The sequence below is a fragment of the Mizuhopecten yessoensis genome, unplaced genomic scaffold (genome assembly GCF_002113885.1).
Source record: "Mizuhopecten yessoensis strain PY_sf001 unplaced genomic scaffold, ASM211388v2 scaffold5737, whole genome shotgun sequence".
Taxonomy (NCBI): domain Eukaryota; kingdom Metazoa; phylum Mollusca; class Bivalvia; order Pectinida; family Pectinidae; genus Mizuhopecten; species Mizuhopecten yessoensis.
Genome location: NW_018406198.1, coordinates 153,794 through 179,362, shown reverse-complemented (window position 1 = coordinate 179,362; position 25,569 = coordinate 153,794). Strand labels below are relative to the sequence as shown.

Sequence of the window (25,569 nt, the reverse complement as noted above, 5' to 3'; positions counted from 1 at the left end):
TGATAAAAGCATCCAACAAAGATCCATAACGTTTAGAGTATTTCCAGTTAGTCTATTTAAATAAACTTCACCCTCACACCCTTCATTAAAGGCATAAGTATGAGATGAACCAGAACACTAACAGGTAGGCAAGGGCCCCGCCATGTGCCCGACAGTGACCTTTGCCTTGACCTTAGGGGAAAAAATGAAACCCTCATTGCACATCTGCATTTTACAATATTGCATCATGTCAACTTTTAGAAAGTCTCCGGAAACGCATGTGTGGACGGACAGAGGGACATTGTGATTAGGAGATGGTCCCGCGTCCGAAAAAGTACAATTTTGGTAATATTGACACATCTCTTGGATAAAGTAGAAAAATTGCATACTGCGTCCATTAATCTTTACGGGAACATCTACAGATTTAGCTACAGAGCAGAGTCGTATTAAATAGCTACTACGAATAATATGATCTATTTCTACATCCGACAAATAAACCCAAAACACTACAGCTATTTAACATACAGGTCCTGTAGTAGCTAGACCGCATGTGATTTCAATACGGCTTAAAAACAGCAATGTGTATTGTGATTTTCGGTTTATTAATATTTCAAAATTAGATTTTGTGAAATGCATAAAAACAGAAATAGTTGGTGCATTTGCTATCCTATTTAGCCGATGTTATGTATACTATCTTCTTGCCCATGAATGACGATAATAATTTATTTGAATCTTTGTATAAATAGTCTCAACCCTAAAATATACTTTTGGAGATAAAAAAAACCTGCATAGTTAAAAAGTTATATAAAACAATGATTCCATAAAGTAGAGTAACAATTTGGCTCAGAATTGTAAAAGACACATTTTATCAGGATCAAATCATTTAAAATGTTCCGCAAGTGTACGGCCCGGTTGTCCTGACGTAATGACGTCACACCGGACATCCTGACCTGGTGTTACCAGACTGCTGGAAACGTATCCATGGGGCATTAATATTGTTCCAATGCTCACCAAAGTGTCTTGAAACAACAATTTGGACAACACAAGCCTTAATAATTCCGACTGTGGTTAATTGTCGACATTGTCACTCAGTCTAAGCATACCTTATCAAACACGGTCACCGGGAATACATTTGTTTTAGATATAAAGAGATGTACACAACAGTAAAAAAAAGTCGGTAAATATGGTTAAACTTAATGTTGAACAAAATATTGCACGTGCACTAAGCGTGTTTCCGTTAGTATATAATAGGTTTGGTCCGATCTATACACATCGGGTCAAGTCAACTGTACCTGAGGGGAAACGGCTTTTGTCACGTCCAAGGAGAAGCCCACGAAGGTTGTCTACGCTCTGTCCGGATTTGCTGGGTTCCAGGCATGCTGAGAGCGCCATTCACTGGAATTTCGAGGAGAATCAATAATTTGACGTTTCGGTAAACTAAGAGCCAGATGAAGTCAACCCAATCTAATTAAAATTATATTCTAATTCCCGTTCCTCTACGATACTCTTACATGTATACACTATTTTCGGTAAACTTGATTAAAGCTCAACGTCATATTGCGAATTTCAAACTATTTTTGCCGACAAATTCCATAAAAAAATAGTTTGACTTTGTTTCTTTTTAAATTGACAGTGATAAGTTTGAAACCTTTATTTTCCCTTTAATTCTAGAAAGTTCTACTTTAATATAATGTCAATTCGAAAAACGTAGTACACAGTTTTTTTATCCATATTTCGTAAAATTGTAATATACATACACAACATACAAAATGTACACTTGTATTGACGCTTTCACAATTTGTGTAACTATTGTTGATGAAAGGGATTAAATAACGTTACTATAAATTGTGCCCGATCATATGGCTGTATTTATATACAGATAAATATGTTTTAACTAAACCCTGACACGTGATGACCCGGCAGCGCCCTGGAAGTGATAATGACCGATAAAAGACCCAGCACCGCGTAACTTATCTCACTGGTATACATACGTCACTGTGCCGGGACATAAACACATCGAACATGCACTGGCCACTTGTCAATGGTAAGATTGTTTACACATTTTCCCCGGGGTAGGGCTCTTAATCCAATGGTAGAGAGAAACAGCTTCAAAACATTCAAATATGAAATGGTCACGTGTCATTTATGGTAACGCTTGCTCTACATATCCAGGGGTTGGGCCACATCAAGGTTCTCTATTCCGTCTTTGCGTATTGCAGAGTTATCCTCTCTTGTGAGCCGGTATTGATTGTTACGTCATTTGTTTGTGAGAGTAACGTCATCAATTTTTGAGAAAACGACGTCATTTTCTTACACAAACCAATGACGTAACAATCAATACCTGCTCACAAGAGAAGATAACTCTGCAATACGCGAAGACGGAATAAGTCAGGGGTCAGGGACGTGCTCTTATCCGGAAGCAGCTCTAAGCTTTGTCAGAGGAAGTTTACTATTATCTCAGATAATTTAACCTATTGTGACGTCTAAAGTGATACAATAGCTAGAACTGACGTCATTGGTACGTCAAAAGGAATGCAATAGATATGACGTCATTGTGACGTCAAAAGTAATGCAATATACCTGACGTTATGGTGACGTCAAAAGTAATGTAATAGACCTGCAATAAACATTCATTTTCGTACAAATTCTGATATTTTATAGAACAATATGTATGGTAATCGTGGATAATGTTTTCCCTATTTCGGAAATCAAATCTGTTTGATATTTGAACACTCAGTACAAAGTACACATTTTGTTTGTTCCCTTTTGGAATCCAATCTATCATTCAGTTTCTGGGGGGATTTTGATAGGACTGGCACCTTAAATTAAATTTAAAAACAGAATATCTTTACCCTCGTCTACTATTTTCAAAATTCGAGCATCGTGTTTGAATTAACTGGTACTTTAAACAGTTCTTAATGTAGAATAAATTTATGTCTTTTTTGATAGAATAATTAATCTGTAGAATTAATCTATAGAACATTCAGGTCAGTGTAATTTACTATATAGTGTGTATACGTTAAGGCGTCGTATCTACCTTAAGTAAACCACACGTTAAACCTAGGGCTATGATACATATCCGGATATTCTATTCCGATTAGTTTTTGCAAAATCAGAACCTTTTTTTTTCATTCAGATTTCCGATAGAAGTCTTCCTTTTTTCCCTAAATCTTGTAATATTTGTGTGTGTCCTTTTTAATAATTGCAAGTTTATCCTCTCTAGTTTAGTGACCTTTTTATAACCGATACCGATTCCTCTGCTGTGCACAGCAGTATTAGAAACTGATGTATCAGAATTGTTTCAGTGGTAAATCAACTGGTATATTAATAATAATAATAATAATAATATACAACATTTGATATAGCACTCTATCTAGCTAGTATAAGCCACTATAAAGCGCTTTACAGTACATACAGTTAGACACACAATTAATACAATTAGCATATACATTAATCAATGCAATTTTTGAAGATTCCCAGGAGCTGCCTTATTAGGCGCTAACTACTAGTCCTATGCCACCTGGCTAATATCTCCCTATGCGTGTGTGCTGGAGATGTATTGTGTTCTGTTTGTAGTGGGATCGTGCTTCCAATGGCATCATTTATAGTGCCACTTCACTTGAATGCTACATCACAGATACCGTATTCCACCTAGGTGGTTGGAGTTGTGTGGGCAGGAGAAAAACACTCTCTCTCTGAATATACCATGCGTGCGACGTCTTCAAGGATCGAACCCCGGCCGCCTGCGTTGAAGGCCAGAGTGTTTACCACTCGACCCATTAACTTTTCCAAATTTGCTATATACAGCCAAGCGGTGCTTATTGAGCTTTCAAAGAGACAATATGGTAATATGTTTAAAAATCATACATGTATCTACTCATCAGAATGATATATAAAATAATCGCTCACAGAAAAACGCTGTAAATATAGGAAATGGTTTGCTAATTTTCTGAGGTAATTAGGTGAAAACTCCAAATCAGTAAAACACTCATTTATTTACATGTTCACGCATGTAAACGTATATTTTGTAGGACTCGTCCATCTGCTGATAATTGTACAACTAGCTGAACAGACCAAAGGTAAGCTATTATACTGAAACTTATTTTACTGACTGTAAGTTTATGTACCGATATTTATTTCAATGGCTGTAAGTTATTATAACGATATTTATTTTACTGGCTGTAAAAAGCACAGGTAGGTAAATTATACTGTTTTTTTACTGACTGTAAAAAACACAGGTATGTTCATATGGGGTGTTCTCGTTTGCCCCACTTTTTATATAACAAAGGAAAGTGTTGATTTAGGAAGACAATGGCAAACCAATTATTGTCTGTTTCATACTTACCCCCCAGGTAACTTACCTGTGTGAAAGTTACCAGTGTGAAAGTTACCTGTGTGACATGCAGCTTTGTTGTTTATGTTGGGTATAAATAAGGTTTTAATACTTTTTTGTGGTTCAAATGTCTTAATATAATCGATATATTTTTATACTTATACATATGTAGAGTTTACAAATATTTACATTACACTTTTAAACAGATAATATAGAATATAACAGCACTACATAAGAGTTCACAGTCGAGTATTTCACTACTTATACATAATGATTACATTTCAATTATATTACAATTTTTAAACTTACAACCGTCAATGCATATTAATTATATTAATTTATATTACACTGTTTAGGCCACCAAATACAAGACAAGTTAACTTTAACAATACATTTCAAAACATGTTAAGAAGTTAAATGCATCAATATAAACTGTACATTACATTTACTTATCACACAATACAAATACATTAACAATATTCACATATTAAGAATAGTAAAGCTTAGTAATAGCAATCTCAAAATGGCCCCCTCAAATTTATAAAATCACCAATTTAAAGTTCAAGTCCAACAGCCAAGAGGCACATATTTTTGTTGTCATCTATCCCAAATGTAAGAGATGTGATAATAAATTGGCGTACTCCAGAAGATCCATCGTCTGGTTTCCTTCAGCTGGGTCAGTCTGCTGCTGATGTTTCGGTATCGTTTCTCGCGTGGTCTGTTGACTCCTCTTGCATCTCGTTGTATCCTGTTGATCTCGTTGGCTGCCTGAATCTCTTGGAACACTCTGATGATGGCGAAGATGTTTGGTTGTGCATGGTGAACATTCTTCTTCAACTTCTCGTGCCAGGCCTCTATGTGATTGGTGGTGCGGGGTCCTTCAGTGTTGTAATGGTTCCAGGTATAGCGATCTCTCTCGATCCACTGGGTTACGACGTAGTCTGTGAAAGGTGTTGTGTTCACGGGTAGGTCAGCATCCTCAAGTTCACCTAAAGCGTTGAACCACACATCGTCCACACTCTCCAGGGGCACCAGGGGTAACACTGTGGCCAAGCGCACACGTTGATTGATGTGGTCGTTCTTTCTGTAAAGTTGTTGAAGTCCGGTCTGCTGGGCCTTCCTCCGTGCGTATGCATTGCGTGAAGTGGAAAAAACAGCCCTTAGATGGTCACTCCGGGGAACACTTGTCGTATAGCGTTGTGTGCTGCAATCTCGAAGTCAGCGAACACTGTTGTTGGGTTGAGAGGTAGGTTGAGGTCGGTCATGGTTGTTTTCAGTAGTGTCAGGAATTGGGTGAACAACTGCTGGGTATTGCCTGGTAGTAGTGAGTAGATGAGTGGGTACATCTTTCCGTCAATCAGTCCGTGGATGGTGTATATCTGATAGAAGAGCTTAGGGTATGTGAAGAAAGTTCCATCACAGTAGAGGTTGTCAGCATTGGCAAGGTCGAAGAGGTTGTCCGTAGTAGCGAAGCTGATGATGAGCCAGTCATCTCCATCATCAAAAAGCAGGAACTCTGTGTTCCCCGGCAGTCGTCTTGGTCCGAATTATTGTTTGCTATATATAACCAATTTGGCTTGGATATTCATCATCAGCTCGGATACAAATTAAGGAGTGCTTAAATAATTGTAACACTCGTCATCATCACAGTAATTAGCATAGGCCGTGTTCACTTTTAGCTCACCTGGATGGAAATGATAGCTTGGATAATTATAGATGTTCAATGATTTTTATGATACATGTAGTTACAAGATACTTATAACATCAATGAATTTTGATTAATTAACTGGTAAACACTCTTAGTCACACATTACATTCTTACATTTTGTACAAGGCTATGTAGGCATCTTATTAAATGTTACAATAATAAATATTATTAAATAACTATTTATATTAATATTTTTGAAGTACTAGAAAATGAAATAACACATTCATCTTATCATATCAGCAGCACAAGGACTACAAAATGGATATTTTTAATACTGAATATATATATTTATATATATGATTAACATTTAAATAATTTGAATTTTAACATTTGTCATTACAAATCTGTAAAAACTGATATAATGTATTATTAAATTAAATATGTTAAAACACCACCTTAGATAGAAGGGTTAACCGCAGGTAAAAACACAGGTAATTACTGCCCATACTACTTAGAAACAGACTATAATCCTTCTAACAACATTCTTCCCCCCATGCTATTTTAAAAAGTGGGGGAACTGAGAACAAGCCGTTAATATACTGATAATTATTTTACTGACTGTAAAAAGCACAGGCAGGTTATTATAGTTATAATTTTTTTGCTGGCTGTAAAAAGCATAGGTAGGTTATTATAGTTATGATTATTTACTGACTGGAAAAAAGACAGGTATGTTAATTATACTGATAATTAATTAACTGGCTGTAAAACGCACAGGTAGGTTATTATACTTATAATTATTTTATTGACTGTAAGAAGCACAGGTAGGTTATTATAGTTATAATTATTTACTGACTGTAAAAAGCACAGGTATGTTAATTATACTGATAATTAATTAACTGGGTGTAAAAAGCACAGGTAGGTAATTATAGTTATAATTATTTACTGACTGTAAAAAAGACAGGTATGTTAATTATACTGATAATTAATTAACTGGCTGTAAAAAGACAGGTATGTTAATTATACTGATAATTAATTAACTGGCTGTAAAAAGCACAGGTAGGTAATTATACTGATAATTATTTTACTGGCTGTAAAATTCACAGGTAGGTAATTATACTGGTAATTATTTTACTGGCTGTAAAATAATTATCAGTATAACAAATTACCTGTGCTTTTTACAATGTTATTTTAACATGTTTACTCTCGTTTACTTTATTTTAATAAATTTTAACGCAATATAGTTTGGAATTCAATACATGGTTTATTGTGTACTACGTAAATATTGTATTACGTCATTAAGCCTATATGTACATTTTGTTGTAAGTTTTGGACTCATATGGAAAGTCCTGCACAATCTTTCCTTACAAGTAAAACCGTAATATTGATTCTGTCTGACCGTCTGTTATTTTCAGCATTACATTGTCTGAGCTGTACGGATATCTTACAACCCCGACTCTGCCACCAGGTGGAGACATGTTCTGATGATGAGGTATGTGCACATGAATTGGTTACGAGGTCTGTGCACAGGAACTGATTAAGTATATTTACTTACTGAGTAACACATATATTATTGGAGGATTACGAGATGCACCCAAACTGATGACGAGTCATATGTGCTACGTAGAAAATGATGTTATTCACGCAAAAACTCATGACTCAAGCAATACTTACAAAAAGAAGTTGGTTAAGAGGGAACTTTACATGTGCTTAAAAAATGACAATAAACTATTGATTTGATGTCATTTTGAACTAATATAAAACACGAAAAGAAAACATTAAAATCAACAATGGATAAGGGAAATAACTCAGAAAAGTGTATAGCTTTCCATACATAATGTGAATTTATAATTTTTTGGAGTGTTTTTTTATTTTTATTATCTTAGGTGATGAATATTCATGTCTTCAACTGTGAAAATTAGTAAATCATTAGTTCATCATTTCATTTCAGAAGAGGAGAAGAAACACTATTTCACTGAATATCTGTGTTTTAGGTATGCGTTGTACAGAAACTGCAGTACAGCAATGGCGATATCAGCTTTAAAGTCGGCTGCGAGTCTGCCCAGGTAAATATCAGCTTTAAAGTCGGCTGCGAGTCTGCTCAGGTAAATATCAGCTTTAAAGTCGGCTGCGAGTCTGTCCAGGTAAATATCAGCTTTAAAGTCTGCGAGTCTGCCAAGGTAAATATCAGCTTTAAAGTCGGCTGCGAGACTGCCAAGGTAAATATCAGCTTTAAAGTCGGCTGCGAGTCTGTCCAGGTAAATATCAGTTTTAAAGTCGGCTGCGAGCCTGCCCAGGTAAATATCAGCTTTAAAGTCGGCTGCGAGTCTGCCCAGGTTAATATCAGCTTTAAAGTCTGCGAGTCTTTCCAGGTAAATATCAGCTTTAAAGTCGGTTGCGAGTCTGCCCAGGTAAATATCAGGTTTAAAGTCGGCTGCGAGTCTGCCCAGGTAAATATCAGCTTTATAGACTGCGAGTCTGTCCAGGTAAATATCAGTTTTAAAGTCGGCTGCGAGTCTGCCCAGGTAAATATCAGCTATAAAATCGGCTGTGAGTCTGCCCAGGTAAATATCAGCTTTAAAGTTGGCTGTGAGTCTGCCCAGGTAAATATCAGCTTTAAAGTCTGCGAGTCTGTCCAGGTAAATATCAGCTTTAAAGTCGGNTCGGCTGCGAGTCTGTCCAGGTAAATATCAGTTTTAAAGTCGGCTGCGAGTCTGCCCAGGTAAATATCAGCTTTAAAATCGGCTGCGAGTCTGTCCAGGTAAACATCAGGTTTAAGGTAGGCTGCGTGTCTGCCCAGATAAATATCAGCTTTAAAGTCGGCTGCGAGTCTGCCTAGATAAATATCATCTTTAAAGTCTGCGAGTCAGCCCAGGTAAATATCAGCATTAAAATCGGCTGCGAGTTTGCCCAGGTAAATATCAGCTTTTAGGTAGGCTGCGAATCTATCCAGGGTAAATATCAGGTTTAAGTGTATCAGCTTGCTCAAGATTTCAAGATTTCAAGATTTTTACTCACTCCAGACACAAATTTCGTGTGTAACTGCAGGAAATCAATCTGCGGATACCTTTTACAATGGCAGACCAACTGGATATATTTGTACATTTTAAAGCAAATGCATAAATACAAAGCATACATACTAGGCATAGCATAACAAATAAATAAAGCATACATATAGTATTATACATACATATAATAGTATACATACATATAACATCATAGATACATATCATAGCATACCTACATACATATAACAGCATAAATACATACATACAACAACGTTAAGTTCGGCAACAAGTCTATCCAGGTAAATATCAGGTTTAAGTTCGGTATAGAGTCTGTCCATGTAAATATCAGGTTTAAGTTCGGCAACGATTCTGCCCAGGTAAGTATCAGCTTTAAAGTCGGCTGCGAGTCTGCCAAGGTAAATACCAGCTTTAAAGTCGGATGTGAATATGCCCAGGTAAATATCAGCTATACAGTCGGCTGCGAGTCCAACCAGGTAAATATCAGGTTTAAGTTCGGCAACGAGTAGTCGGCTGTGAGTCTGTCCAGGTAAATATCAGGTTTAAGTTCGGCAACTAGTCTGTTCAGGTAAATATCAGGTTTAAGTTCGGCAACGAGTCTATCCAGGTAAATATCAGCTTTCATTTCGGCAACGAGTCTATCCAGGTAAATATTAGGTTTAAGTTCAGTATAGAGTCTATCCAGGTAAATATCAGGTTTAAGTTCGGCAACAAGTCTGTACAGGTAATTCCCCTACCATCGAAAAAAGTCAGCAGAATGACGGAAAACGAGAGACATACGACAGAGGTTTCTCTCAGATTGTAGCGCTTTTCTAAGAACTACCACAATAAACAGGCAGCACCGGACAAATGCGATATTTATCATATACCATCTATTTTCCAGCGCTGATTGAAGGAGCAATGTCATGTGACGAGTTTGTTACCGGCCATATTCTAAAAACTGAAAAAGTGCTACTGACCGTTACTAAAATAAGTTTCCATATTCCACTCTAAAAATAGAATTTGCCTGCTGCGAACTATTCATTTTAGATTCCAAGAATAGAAATGTTACAACGATAGTGGACTATGTCATCGTTTGGTTTCGGGTTATTTCAATGTGACCTCAGGGATGAATAGGGTGAATGAAAAAGGCCATATACTATACTTCACATGAAGTCCGAAGTTTTATATTTCGGTTTCGATGTCTAGTTTTGTATTGTTTTGGAATGTGTTGATTGTAAACCTTATTGTTATCCAGGTATGTCACCATCAGAGGTCCGTCAGTGTGATGGGCGTGTCCAACCTAACTAAGAGGCGTGGCACCGCCCCCCTCTGTGTTGATTGCTGCACAACCGACCTATGTAATGCAGAAGGATGTGGTCAGTCAGGTGAGTGACAGAATCTTTATAATCTGAGGGAGGCGTCAACAGTGCTGAATATTTCTACGCCGTTCGAATATGTCATGACAAAATTTAAGGCTCTGCACGCGACACCTGGCGGATTCTGATGAAGGACTCGCTCGAGAATCATGTAACGGATAAATCGATAGGATTTGCAGTTTAGTGTACACCTCTATAATCTTCAACGAACAGGTATTAGTCTACGATTCGGCCAGGTTAATATTTCCCGACATCATTCAAATACTTTCCTTTGGTTTTGTCCTGACATATTCCAATAGCGCTGAAAAAAGATGTCGTACCAAGAGAGAAGCCCTTCCATTTCGAAAAAATGCCAGCAGATAGCAAACGCGAATATATCTAGTTATACTTTTATATAGGAACGGTTTTACCCACAATTTCTTGTTTGGTATGAGTCATGAGAATGGATAGAATGGAACAGGTAATTGTTCTGTTGCCAGAAACGTATCCAAGGACGGGATATCACGATTTATCATAAGATCTTTTGAGTTCTTTAAAATCCACATTCCATAAATTCTCTTTCTTGAGTACCGATTTATTGGTACTAAGCATGGCAGCTAGAAATTTGCATCATGGCTTTGTTGAGACACTAGAACAGAACTATATTACCATTCCATAATTGTGTTCTCCCTATACTTCTTGCTTGCTACGAATATACTATACTTGCACGTGAGTATTCTGTATTTATATATGACGTCATCGTCTAGAATATCGCAATCAGATTGGTTCCGGCATGTCAACGTGTCAGATGATCTAACAGCATATAAGGTCACGTTGATGTTGATGAAATGATTCATCGAAGCTAAAGCAATGCCAGAGAAATAGTGTCCAGCATTATAGAAGATTTTGGCAGGGGAACAGGGATTCTTGTAGCCAACGCAAACTGCGTAATTCTTATATCCTGCTAGTAAAATATATACCATAACTTTCGATATCTTATATCCCAACAGGATACCCTCCGGAAATTGGCGTGGTGTGCTATGGGTGTGACATGACCTACACGTCCGACACGTGCGGTAGACTTGAGTTCTGTACAACAGACGAGGTATATTTTTGCATGTCTGCATTTGCGTATTATGTCGACTATATCAACCGCACACAAAAATAATAATATAAAGAAATTAGAAATTGATTTTGACGTCATTTAAAATTGAAGTTAATGGGACGCTTGGCAACCCCTCTACTTAACCCAGAGTAATGCTTCGATGCACATTCGGTGATTCAACGTGGGCGGAACTCAAGTTAATGGCAAAACATCCAGCGATTTGCATTCATAAATAAGGGAGATAACTCTTCATAAATAAGGGAGACAACTTACAGGCTCAGAAATTCGTATTTATAGTATTTCTTTTTCAATCTTTTACCAACTTAACCTGCTTCCTTCTTATAAAATATTTACAGATGTGTGTCATCCAGGGAAACTGGGATATTGTGAAGTATTACAAAACGGGTTGTCAGAGGAAACACGTGAGTTACGAGGATCATATGATTCTATCTCGTGCCCTCAATTTCAGCTTTTTATTTTTCAAATCGGTTCTTTTTGAAACATTGCATCATATGAAAAAAATAACGACTTTTGAATTTTATGTAGAATCCATGTTGACATTTTCGACTGAAAAAACTTTTTGATCTCTTTTTTGTTTGTTTCAATATCATATAGTTTCAATTTTTTGTGAGATCACTTCTTGATCTTTTTATATTTCGAATGATTTTAATTGAGGATTATCATTGTTTTTCTTGGATTATTTTGACTAAAAATTTCTTGAATTGTTGAATTGCGTAGTATTTTCAATGACAGTTTTCAAAATATTCTTGTATAAAGTTTTATTTCGTAAGATTTTTTTTTGTATTGCATGTTATTGCTTAGCTAGACTCAAGTGTTAGTCTTATATAAAAATATAAAAGTGCTCTTGTTATATAGATTATTAAAATGACTTAAATGATTGTGTATGTCTCGAACCTTTGTCAAGTTGAAAATGTTGCAAATATATGTATTTCTCTCGTCAGTTCCAAATATTTTATGATCTTTGGTCCAGAGTTACATGTTTTCTCCTAGTACATGGTTATTAAAAGCAAAGATTTACCAAAAAGGACTTTTAAAATTATTTGAGTCATTGCAGATGTAATGAAGTATTCTCGAGTTGTAAATAATGTTCCTCTCCACAGCTATGTTCGCAAGTGGGATGGGCAGGCCAGGTTGGGAAGCGCTCCAACTACTGTTATCGTTGCTGTGAAGACAATTTATGTAACAACCGCTGTGACGACAATCTCACAACCTCCCCGATAACAACTCCTGGTAATATATCCCAATTTTACCTCATGCTATTATTATACATGATATCTAATTGGCCAATTTCAGAAAGTTTACAGATATGGTAAATGCCCCCTGATGTCTTGCATCAGAGTATTTTTTATTTCAACCCTTTTTAAGGAGTTATGGTCGTTTGTTGAAAAATCTATGTCCTCACAACTCCTCCTTTACTACTAGGACGATTTCATAAAAACACTGGTTCATCTTGGCTAGCAATATTTGGATTGCAAGTATGTTATGGCATTGGGAGGGAGTACAGGCAGTATGTCAGCGACATATATTCTTAAATAAGTGTACAACTCAATGAATAAAGAAATCATTACTGGTGGGAGACTATGGATTGCTTTGCTTTACCTTAATTAGCCTTTAGCTTACAGTTTTGGTTTATATAGGAGCGGGGGATATTAGTTAGCCTTTGGCTTACAGTTCCAGTTTTAATGCTAGCATCACCGATAACTCCTAGAAGTATGGCGCAGTGTGCTTATTTTTTTGGTATATTGCATCTATTACCAAAATGTATAGCTGCAATCACGTTTGTATCTTATGTTTATTTTCAAAGTAACAAGATGGTAGACTCTGCTGGTGAATTTCTAGTTTGCCGTAACCTTGACTGCCATAGTTATCTCACTTTTGGGAAGTAATTATGTACACTCTTTACTCATTTTATAATTTTAAATTAACCAGTAATTCTCTGAATTTTGAAATTGATAACATTCAGGTGTTTTTCACACCTTTCCTTCTGTTCCAATAGTAGTTTAAGCCAATTTAGATTTCCAACTTTATCGCCTCTAGCATCATTGATGAGTCCTAGAAGTACAAAACATCTGTACGGTGCAGTGCTATTCGCTTTTGACATACTGTATATGTTTCAAAACTTCAAAGGTGTAGTCACTTGTTTGTATTCCCTGTTAATCCCGTCCGTCCATATGTCCGTAAATCCGGCCACAAACAGTGTGGAAAAAGGAGACACGAGTATCATAAGGGTTATCTCTGCTACTGATATTTGTTAGGTGTCCTAGGCGCGGTAACGATTCACCTACAGCTATTAATTTAATGCATTTGATATGTGACTTGGGGGAAATAGTGTATCAAATGTCCATCTTGTCCTGTACTATCTTGTTCCTTCCCGTCCCGTGCCATCCCGTGCCGTCCCGTGCCGTCCCGTGCCAGTTCTCCGTCATGACTCCAGTGACATCACATTCTCACGTATTTTGGTCAAATTATATGCAAAGACTAGGTACTAGAATAAGTTGAAATGAGTTCACATTTCAGCGTTCCAAGGTCAAGGTTGAGGTCATTGTTACTACTTATAGCTACATTGATCAAACTTTAATAAAAGGTCAACCATGACACTTCTGTATTTCAGGGATTACATGCCAATGTCAAGGTCACCGCTACTGGTAGAAAAAAGAACCATACAGAAAATAATTTGCACTAAATCTAATTTTCTATGACATATTTTCTACTACACTTCAGTTCATTCGACTTCGATCAGCTTACCCCCAATCACACCATCGGAAGTGACGTCAGCGTCAACTCCGAACTTTAGCACGTTACAACCACCGAAAGCGTGCGATGACTTCCCGGAATGTATCAACATGAACCGAACGGCTATATGTGCAGACAAGCATGCAGCAACTGCATTGTGTCCTCGGGCGTGCGGGCTGTGTCCGTCCACCTGTCGGGATACGTCCGACCTCTGTGCATACCTTAATCAAACCATCAGTCTTTGCAGTAACCCGGATATGGTTAAATATGTGGGTTGTTTGTCTACCTGTAGTATGTGTGGTGAGTTATTTTATGTAATCTACAAAATCACTCTTCAGGAGTTACCAAGCAACATGTAGTATTTGTGGAGAGTATTCTGGTAACCCATAGTTTGTTATTTGACTACGTTTATTATTTAAGATAAGCATACAGGGTTGACATGTGTCCTGTGGTGTTCGTGGTTAGTAATCATGTAGATAGGGTCTGGTTAATCACGAGAGTTGTCAATTAGGATGTGTGTTTGTAGTGAGTATTCCTGACTTTAACAACCCAGAAAACCAAATAAAAATAAAAAATAAAAATTTGCACCATATGTCCATTTGGTCCCTCAACAGTGGTCAAAAGTAATCAGTTCTAAAATATGTCTAAAGGTACAGCACACGGACAACAGTACATATACAGCCCTTTAGAATGTTAAAACTTGACACCTTTTGGCTGCAACATTTATTTCATTTCATTTTTTTTTAAATGCAAATATTGCCAGAATAATTATACCCCCGCAACGAAGTTAGGGGGGGGGGGGGGGGGGGGATATACTGGAATCAGCTTGTCTGTCCGTCTGTCTGTTTGTCTGATGAAAAAGTTTGTCCGGACAACTCCTTCTAAAGTAATGGACCAATTTCAACGAAAATTTCCAGATATGTTAACTACCACCTGAAGTTGTGCATCCAGGTGTTATTCTTCTCGTTCTTACCATTTTTACGGAGTTACTGCCCTTTGTTGAAAAATGCTTGTCCGCACAATTTTTCCAACACTACTGGACCAATTGCAATGCAAGTTTTCAGAAATGATAGCTACCACCTTCTGTTGTGCATCCAGGTATTATTTTTTCAATCTGATCCCTTTTTATGCAGTACTGGCCTTTTGTGGAAAAATGCTTCTCCTGACAACTCCTCCAACACTATGCTCCTAATGTAAACGGAACTTTTTAGATATGATATTTACCACCTAAAGTTGTGCATCCAGGTATTTTTTCAATCCTTTTTTATGGAGTTATGGCCTAGTGTTGAAAAATCCTCGTCCTGATAACTTTTCCTAATCTACTGGGCCAATTTAAGAAAAGTTTACAGATATAGTAACTCCCCCTTGACGTCGTGCATGCAAGTATTACTTTTTCCTTCCGACCCTTTTAAAAGGAGATATAGCCATTTTTTGAAAAAAGTAGATTGTCTGCCTCCTTAAATACTGGGCCAATTTCAATGAAAGTTTACAGATATGGTAATTACCCCCAGATGTCGTACATCAGGGAAGTATATTTTCATTTCGACCCTTTTTAGGAGTAATAGCCCTTTATTAAAAATCTTTGTCCTGACATCTCTTCCTTAACTACTACATGTAGGAATATTTCAGCAAACTTCGTTCATCTGGGCTAACTAAAATTAGTATGTTTGGGCATTTAGAGGGAGTAGAGGAAGTATGTGAATTACCTTTATACTTAAATAAGTATACAGCTCAGCAAATAAAAAAATAATAACTGGTGGGAGACTATGTTGCTTTGCAATGCTTTGTCGTAGTCAAGCCTTTGGCTTACAGTTCTGGTTAGGAGCAGGAGGTATTAGTTAGCCTTTGGCTTGCAGTTCTAGTTTGGGCCACAAAGTTACAGCAAAATGCGAGGACTGCTGTAATCATCCTAATAGCAGAGACGATCACCTTGTGACGTAAATTTATGAATATTAAATGAAATATTAAACGAGGCAGCATCTATTACAAATAAGCATTTACTACTCAGTGTAGCCATTTTATCCAGTTCATCACTGGCAATTAAGTTGAAAGTAAGTCAACACTATTTAAGATGTTTTAAAAACATTTGTATAACTACAGCAAAAACAAAAACATGTGTATATCGAACAGTATATAAGAGGAGTAAAATGACTTGTTAAATGGTGTTGAATATTAATCATGTAATCGTCAAAATGTGAGTGACAAGATAAGTTGGAAAGACAGTAGAAAGACAATCTTTTGAAAGTGTGAATTATCCGATTTTGTATATTTTTTTTATGTTTAGAATCTTTTACACCGACAGTAACGACAGTATCCCAGCCTGTGTCTGCAATGACGTACTGTGGTGTTGCGCCTCGTCTCTTAAGGGGCGGTAAGTCTGCATAGCATAGCATATTTAAACCTGAAAATGTTTGGCTTCTGCAGTGAAAAACTCAACTTTCAATATCTATCTCGTTGCTTTTGAGAAATCGCCATTTTTTTAAAACCCATTTCCAGATGAACTAATTTTAAAGGGCAGAGGGGCGGGGCTGAATAGGGGAAATAGAGGTAAAACCTTTAAAATCCTTCTCCTATCGTAGGGATTGAGGGATTTTATTCTAATTAAGTCTGGAAAATCCTTTGGCCAAGGGGACTCAATTTTGTATAAATCGTTGGTGTAGTACCCCTTGCGGCAGAGAGACGGGCCAAACAATAGTGGAAATAGAATTAAACCTTAAAAATCCTTCTTTCGTAGAGAGTAAGGGATTTTATCCTAATTTAGTCTGGAGAATCCTTATGCTAATGGGACTTAATTTTGTATAAACGGTGGATGTGGGACGTGGCTGAATAGGGGAGGGGGATAGAGGACAAAACCTTTAAAATCCTTCTTCTACCGTAGGGATTGAGGGATTTTTTTCTCATTTAATCTGGAGCATCCTTGGGCCAAGAGGACTCAATTTTGTATAAATAGTGGGTGTGGCCTGCCTGGGGTAGCGGAGCAGGGCCCAATAGGGGGAACATAGCAAATTCTTTAAAATTCTGTAGGAATGACAGGATTTTGTCCAAATTTGGTATGAAGCACCCTTGGGTGAAGGGGACATAGTTTTGTATCAACGATGGGTCTGACCCCCTGGGGCAGAGGGGCGGAGCCCTATAGGGGAAACATAGCAAATTCTTCAAAATCCCCCATATACTTTAGGAATGACAGGATTTTGTCCAATTGCATATAAGTATAACCCCTGACTAACCATGTAATACATGTACACTTCCAGTTACATCTGGCTATTACAACTTCAATTTGCTAACATTTCCAGGTACGCGATACAGGCCCTCTGGGCCTCTTGTTCGTAAATTCGAAGAACATCAAATATATGTTAGAAGAGAGCAAAAGTTTTATCATTATAAATGACGTTGTGCAGTTGTACTAGACACAATGACGTTTGACCCTTGTAGCAAAGAAATAAATGACTTTTACACTCGTAACATATATAAAAATAAAGGTTCACACACGTAGCCGAAAGAAATGTGTAAACAGATGTATATAGAATGTAGAAATAACCTTTTTAAACTTGCAACAGCATGTTGAAACGATACTTCTGAACATTTTCCTCATTTTGGTAAGTATTGATAACATACGCTTCACTGGTCATTTGTCTGATGCAGGTGACAGAGTACATACCGTACATCGAATCGTCACACATAATCACCTATTGGTTGTGCTACATGAATCTTTTCATAACTTCACTGGTTGTGCTGTATCAATCTGTGTAATATGGAAATGACGTTTTAATTTTGTAACTGTTTTAAAAAATAATGTTTTATATTTGAAATAGATATATAAATCACCATGAACCTACTACTGTAACATACAACAATGATATTTTTAATTTGTAATAGATAACAAAGGGGTTGACTTCTACGTGGCAACGTTCTACCTGGCGAAGCTCGACAGCTTCCCACACTCCCAGAAGCCGTATCTGTCTATTCTGTATGAGTACCACTCAGGCATGTGTGTTATGACTTACGGCAAAAGAAGCATAACGCTGTCCCTCGCGTACGGCCAGAATGTCCTACCCATCCCCGAGGAGCTTATTCTGACCGACCCAGGTCTGGCTCAGTTCTCCCAGTCCAGTCGTGATGTTTACCATCTAAACAGGGACGTAGAAATGAAGATGCTTTATCTCCACTGCAACCGCACCGTCAACGTTGTTGTCGTGCAGAAAGGTACGTAAGTCTGTCTGTTATGGCGGGAAACGTTGAATCTGGCCTTAAACTGCCCTTCTAGTGAATCATATTTACTCTTCGGCGTCAATTAATATTGTTGCTGTTTAAATGGACAACCCCAATATTTCCACAATGACAATGAAATATCATGAAAACGCTAAGCTGAATTTAGGATATTATCTAGTTTGTAAACCACATGTCAGTGTAATGTTACTAGATCCCAACCCGTATGACAACAGAGCAACACAAATATACACTGACTATATTACTAGTAAAATGCATTTTTTTTGTGTCTGGAAAAGTTTTCTATTTTGGGCATGTTAGGGTAGATAACTTTAGTTAAGCACTTGTAAATTGAGTCGATGGCAAAGATACATTTATTTGCCCTCGACTGGAGTTATCTCCTAACCTGATCAAAATTATTTTTTCTTATATTTACAGCACTCTATTTTATTCATTAGTCAGATCAAGGGAGACAAATTTCATTTTCAAACCGTATTAACGTGTGATCGGTCCAATACAAGTGATAGCCTAAAATTTGCACAAACCTTGGTAAATCTTCGCCTAAATCAACTGTTTATGACGTCACAGGATTGTGCCTCGTTTTCAGAAATTTGCATAGCTTCGCCCACTTGTATGTTTGGTAGCGCCATGGAAACTTGTTACGTTCTCTGGTCATGTTTTGTGGTGATAACAGTTTGCGGGAGCCATGATTATAGAGTGAATGTCAGTGTACACTTTAGCTATAATTTCGTATTATGCTTCAGGTGAGGTAAATGGACAGGCGTCCGTTTACGAGGCACATTTGGCCTTCCCAGCCCCACAGTGTTCCACATCCTTCGTCGTTTCGTCATACCTTAACCCCAAATATGAGTACAACGTCATCGGCGTCATCAGTCCTAAGGGAGCTAACGTCTCCTTCCATAACGACAAAATCACGACTGCACCTTTTAATGGAACAGCAACTTTTAACGTGACTTTACAGTCCAACGGTGTGTTCCAGCTGTCATCTCTTAACGACTTGTCCGGCACGAGGATTACGTCATCAACGCCCATTTGTGTTCTCTCCAGCAACAACTGTCTGTACAACAGGAAGGGCCTCTGTAGTATGGTGATCGAGAGCATACCTCCGGTCGCTGACCTGGAGACGAACTTCGTGGTTCCCGTTCTCATGCCCAACTACACCATGTCCATCAAAATTGTGGCCGCGCATGACAACACATCTGTTACTATGGCAATGACCAATCAGAACGCAAATACACCTGCTGGGCGATCGCCACTCCGTGAAGTGGTGGTTTTAAATAGTGGAATGTACCTGACACAGGCGCTAACTGCTATGACGGACCTCACAATAATGGCCACCAAAGGAATTTTGGTAACTCAACTATTGTTTGGATACGCGCCATTCGGGCTACCCGTGCCAGCTGTCACGCAATATAAGGACTTATACCGGTTTGACTCACTTGCTGCCAAGGAAACATACATCACTATTATCATAGAGAATATGCACAACACCAGTGCTATGTTCGAGGGCCTCGTTTTGGACGACTCGCCTCTATCAGAGTCTCTTCTGTCCTATAATACGACTTTGGCGTGCTCAGACTATAGTATAATTACGATGGCGGTTAGCGCGGGAGGGCACCTTATAAAACATACCATGGCGGTTCCCTTCGGTCTGATCGTACACGGGACCCAATACGGCTATCCTGCTGGCATGAAATTCATGTCGACCTCCAAGTGATACTTATATTGACTAACTGATGAACGATGGGGTCGTAGCCATGGAAATAATGAATGCGTAGGCGTGTGTAACATTGTGTAATGTAGCTTATGTTTGTAACATGGAAGACTTGAATAAAAAAAGGTGTGTGTCACAACAGTGATGAAATGCTTTGACTTTAGGGTGCCTGTCCCACTGGAGGCAACACCCCTTCATGTATATGTTATAATATCTCTTTAAGTTCGTTTCGGATGTTATTTCGTTTACTGGACAGTTGTGTCGGTTTGAGCGGCAGGATAACAGTCTGAGGTCTAGCGTTCGAATCCTGGTCCGCTGAGTCTTTCACATTGAGAATAATGTTGTTGAAGTTTGTTTTTTCATCATTATTATTTCTTTTATGAAATTATGACTTTTATAAAGATGATTTATTACACTCTACTCATACCGGGGACACAGATTCAATACGTCGTCACGTGGCATTGGTACGTGGATCATGAATCGTGTATACCACGTGATCACTAGCACAACTTGGTCCCATATTTTACCTTAACCCATTCACCCAAGACATTTCATAATGAACTATTCCAACCTTTGAATTGGAGGAGTTCAAATGTGTCAGCAGGTGTGAATGAGTTAACGATAGTTGATAAACACACGTTTTATTGTGGTTTATTTTGTTCGAAATATCGCGTCATCTTCTGACTGTGATTCTGGGAATCATTGCTCCAACTCGGCTAAAATTTGGTGACGTAAATATGAAACCGGACTCACTTGTTCTTAATTTAAACTGATATTTCATGGAAGTGATATAAACAGTATAGCGGACATCATTTTAAACAGAAACCGTGTGACATCAACTTTTTTGTTCGCAGTCATTAATGTACCGAAAGTCCGAAATACCGGAAGTTTGATTGGATATCACCCCAAAGTAATGCATAAACCAAACAAAATGAAAAAAAACACGTATATTTACTATCAATGGTAAATATTGTTGATGTGGGATGATAGCAGATGCTTTATTAGAATCGAGGTCGACACTATCGCTGGTCAGTTAAGTTAAACTGATCCAAGATATTGTTGATGGTAATATTTCAACCCTGGGTATAGAATACGTCGTGTTATAACTTTGCCTGTCAAAAGTGGACATCTATCACAAAAATCGTAATATACACATAGATTTCAGATGTATCACGAATAAAATGCGACCCCTGCAGGTCGGAAATTCACTTCATAGAGGCAACTCACGTAGGAATTTGTTTTGTGCTTTATACATGGGGACACAAAAATGACTAAAGGAAATATGCTACTCCAATTGCAACGTACTTTCTCCCTAAATATTTGTTTTCTTACCGCCTTGCTTGGCAGTACCTGAATTTTTGCCTTAGCGATGAACGATCGCCAAAGGCAAAGAGAAGGCAATGGATGCTGTATCCTGGCCGGGGTTTACCGACGTGCTTATAATGATAGCTAAACGTTCAGCATTTAGTGAAATGGCAACAACTGGTTCACCTGTTGTCAGTATAATGTGCCCGGATGGAATACTGTGCTGCGTGCCTTCGGAATGGTAATGCAATGAGATCGCAATCAAAAGCCGGCATCAGATCCGCGCTATCGCAGAGTGGCAAATACGCCAACATACCGCCTCTATCACACACACATACATAAGATACACTAGCATGCCCTTCCTTGTTAATAAGATGGCAAATCCAATAAAACAAAAACAGCTGCAACATAGTTAGGTAAGTGAAGTCGGAAATAATGGAAAAAAGTCATGTTAACAACCATACAGCAAAGTATGTTATATACAGCAAAGTATGTTATATACAGCAAAGTATGTTATATACAGCAAAGTATGTTATATACAGCAAAGTATGTTATTAAACAGCAAAATATGCTTTTATACAGCAAAGTATGTTATTATACAGCAAAGTATGTTATAATACAGCAAAGTATGTTATTATACTGCAAAGTTTGTTATTATACAGCAAAGTATGTTATTATACAGCAAAGTATGTTATAATACAGCAAAGTATGTTATTATACAGCAAAGTTTGTTATTATACAGCAAAGTATGTTATTATACAGCAAAGTATGTTATATACAGCAAAGTATGTTATATACAGCAAAGAATGTTATATACAGCAAAGTATGTTATTATACAGCAAAGTATGTTATTATACAGCAAAGTATGTTATTATACAGCAAAGTATGTTATTATACAGCAAAGTATGTTATTATACAGCAAAGTATGTTATTATACAGCAAAGTATGTTATTATACAGCAAAATATGCTTTTATACAGCAAAGTATGTTATTATACAGCAAAGTATGTTATTATACAGCAAAGTATGTTATTATACAGCAAAGTATGTTATTATACAGCAAAGTATGTTATTATACAGCAAAGTATGTTATTATACAGCAAAGTATGTTATTATACAGCAAAGTATGTTATTATACAGCAAAGTATGTTATTATACAGCAAAGTATGTTATTATACAGCAAAGTATGTTATTATACAGCAAAGTATGTTATTATACAGCAAAGTATGTTATTATACAGCAAAGTATGTTATTATACAGCAAAGTATGTTATATACAGCAAAGTATGTTATATACAGCAAAGAATGTTATATACAGCAAAGAATGTTATATACAGCAAAGTATGTTATTATACAGCAAAGTATGTTATTATACAGTAAGCCGCCCGTGTTGGTCATGTCTTAGGTAAAGTTACAAAAGAGTCTGCAGTTATTAAAAAAAAACCACAATCTTGATGTATCTGAAAATGGAAGTTAACGATTTAGTCTGTGTTACCTGTTCTGATAAACTCTTAGATATCCTTGTGTATATAATAAATGGTCGGGGTAAAGTTGAGCAATGGTGTTCCGCCGGGTATGTCTACAATCTACGGAGAATCTTGCCGAAGAAATCAACAAAGATAGTGTCAAACGAGAACTCAAACATTTCTCATTATTCCTTCCTCAGTATATACAATTTTTGCTTTTGTTTTGCTTTTAGCAAACTATGCTTCGAGATTGTTCACAGTAGAGTATTTCCATCGGCGTCCAACTTTCTTGAAAAAGAAATCTTTTAGAAATGACATGAATGGTTCAAGCAGTATGGTATGAGGTATATAGTTGTGTAAATCAACCTGAAAGAAGAAACGATTATGGGGAAAGGTTGTTCAAAATTGATCAAGTGTTTCAAAAAACCCCATCGATTGATACCCGTTTAGCAGTACACAGCGTCACAATACAACTGTTACCCAGCTTAACAGATACTAAGATTACTAATAAGAAATTTTGGTAATGGCTAACTAGAAGAACCACCGATAAAACGTTATTTATAGGAATGTTGTAAAGTTTCGGAATCCGATGCAAACAAGACAAGTCGGTATCTTTATTATTAGTCGGCGTGTGTTGGTATTGAAATGCAGCTGGGTTACACTCTAATGGAAGCTAAGAAACTTACATAGAGGATGCAAAGATATGTATTAGATTTAACACCTTCATATTGGGTTTTAACTGGCTAACACTTTTATGTTTTTAAAGTTGCGATATATTGACAATAATTGATGTTAGAGTTTTTAGATTTTCGAGACCTTTAAAAAGTGAAGTAAAACAATCTTACATACTTGTATTCTTCTTTGCCAAACCATGTCAGTTACGTTGAGTATGAGACCAAATGTTATCTCATAACCAACATCAACGAAGACGACACTTTTAACGGTTTAAGGTGTATGACCTACATATCGTACATGTCGTTACAAATAGTGTCTAATACATCATATTTGTTAAACGTTTTATCCATGTTAAACCAATACACTGCAGTCCAAATACTCTAACACCAGTAGACACATAGGAGTGAGAAACGCGTTACCTTCTCATTTGTGTTTTAGCAGGGTTTTCACCGGAATGATAGCATCGCCCCTGCGTTAAATGGAATAACGACTAAGTATATTTATATAAACCCTCCAAAGTAACTGTATTGTTCTGTTCAGTCGGGGAACTGTTCCCCATTAAAGATTCCAGTTCAAAGTTCGAGCATTTCTCATTGGTGGTAAGTCAAGCTGGTAAGTCATGCTAAAAGCATGGTTATACATTTCGCTCAACACCGTGATTGGAACCAAATAAAATCTTCAAGCATGATAATATACATTTTTGAATATTTTCCTAAACATTAATGGAAGGATTGAAATGTCTATTTTCAACTCCAAACTCTTGGAAATTTTTTAAGAAAATGTGGTTCACACCTTCATGCAAGTTAATAATCATCTGTATTCAAATATTTTTCAATAAAATTATGAAATTATTTAAGTTTGATTTTTTCCCCCTAATGATTGAACCATTATTATAAAAATCAAGGTTGAAGGTTTTTTTAAGCGTGTTAAACGTGTTATCAAATAGTTACATAGAAAAAGTGATCTAAATACATAGCTGATGGGTTCCTGGTGTTATCAAAAGTTAATGGAAAATGAATAACGATAATGTAGGTGAGCGTTAATTAACGGGCAGTGATAACATGTAACACCGAGGACCGATGTTTGTGACAGCAGATTATACTATGTACTGTAGGACAGGACGTCTAAGTTGCCTTGAAGTCTACGTTTTAATTGTTCTTAATGAAATCATGGCCTAATTTGTAAGCTACGTTTCCGTCTGTTAAAGATACAAGTGTAACATTATCACGAGTTCATCTTAATTATCATGTAAACAGCTCCTTGATATGCCTGGCATGTATACAGAAACACACACGTAATCAATGTCTATCGTACTGGGAGATGTAATGTTTTATGAATGTCGTGCGATTTTACGAAAACTGTAAATCATTTCATTTCCGCCTGTACTTTGTCTGTATGTCTTATTTGGAAAACTAAAAATCACAATTGAGATTCGTATTTAAATATTGTTATTAATTACCAAAATAGCTACATTCGCAGAACGTTTAAATCGCAAATTATTCTCCCTGCGAATTGACTCGAAAATCAATGTATCAAGTGATTACAGTACTTGTTGGAAATTACATTTCACAATACTTTTACGCGAGGATATTAATTAGCGGATTAAATAATAAGAATAGAGCGTTAAATGTATACATTTGCAAATTTTTCCAGGAACTGATATATTGCGAAATACAAGGGGTTTATACTCCCCTGAATTAGGACCGGTGTACGGTAGAAATTTGACTCCCATAAAAAGGTAAAGCAGGTGAAATGTTTACGTAGAAACTGGAGTAAATTAATTTGACTGAAACATTGTCTTTAAGTCTTCAACATAAAACATATATTCTAAAACGAATCAGCACAGCAAACATAAATTTGTTTTATTTTAATTAAAATGCGTTCCTTTGCATCACTTTCGTAGTCATAGATGTATCAAACTATTTCATACCATGAGACAAAATATGTTTGCATCATAGAATTGAGACATAATTAGTTTTTCTGAATACACCAATTTTTGTCTCAG

The 25,569-nt window shown here is 36.9% G+C and overlaps 1 protein-coding gene across 4 annotated transcripts; it reads left to right on the top strand.

Annotated features, from left to right (window-relative positions):
- Positions 1–1,946: 1,946 nt before the first annotated feature.
- Positions 1,947–20,259, top strand: LOC110451038. Of its 4 annotated transcripts, none has more exons than XM_021498881.1 (12): positions 1,947–2,023; positions 4,011–4,058; positions 7,373–7,449; positions 7,952–8,023; positions 10,221–10,350; positions 11,331–11,425; positions 11,782–11,847; positions 12,547–12,676; positions 14,168–14,479; positions 16,482–16,550; positions 18,056–18,382; positions 19,150–20,259. In XM_021498881.1, the coding sequence occupies exons 1-12, from the start codon at positions 2,002–2,004 to the stop codon at positions 20,121–20,123; spliced, it is 2,322 nt and encodes a 773-aa protein (XP_021354556.1). In that variant the 5' UTR covers positions 1,947–2,001; the 3' UTR covers positions 20,124–20,259. The 4 variants fall into 4 exon arrangements, with proteins under 4 accessions (XP_021354556.1, XP_021354555.1, XP_021354558.1 ...); XM_021498880.1 differs by having other exon boundaries at positions 16,464–16,550; XM_021498883.1 differs by lacking the exon at positions 14,168–14,479.
- The last annotated feature ends 5,310 nt before the right edge of the window (positions 20,260–25,569 follow it).

Bases quoted from the DNA above. Each gene is read 5' to 3' on its own strand.
- LOC110451038 (XM_021498880.1), top strand. From the start codon at position 2,002: ATGCACTGGCCACTTGTCAATG. The intron at 10,351-11,330 runs GTGAGTGACAGA...ATATCCCAACAG, and splicing joins AGAAGGATGTGGTCAGTCAG to GATACCCTCCGGAAATTGGC. The intron at 16,551-18,055 runs GTAAGTCTGCAT...AATTTGTAATAG, and splicing joins GCCTCGTCTCTTAAGGGGCG to ATAACAAAGGGGTTGACTTC.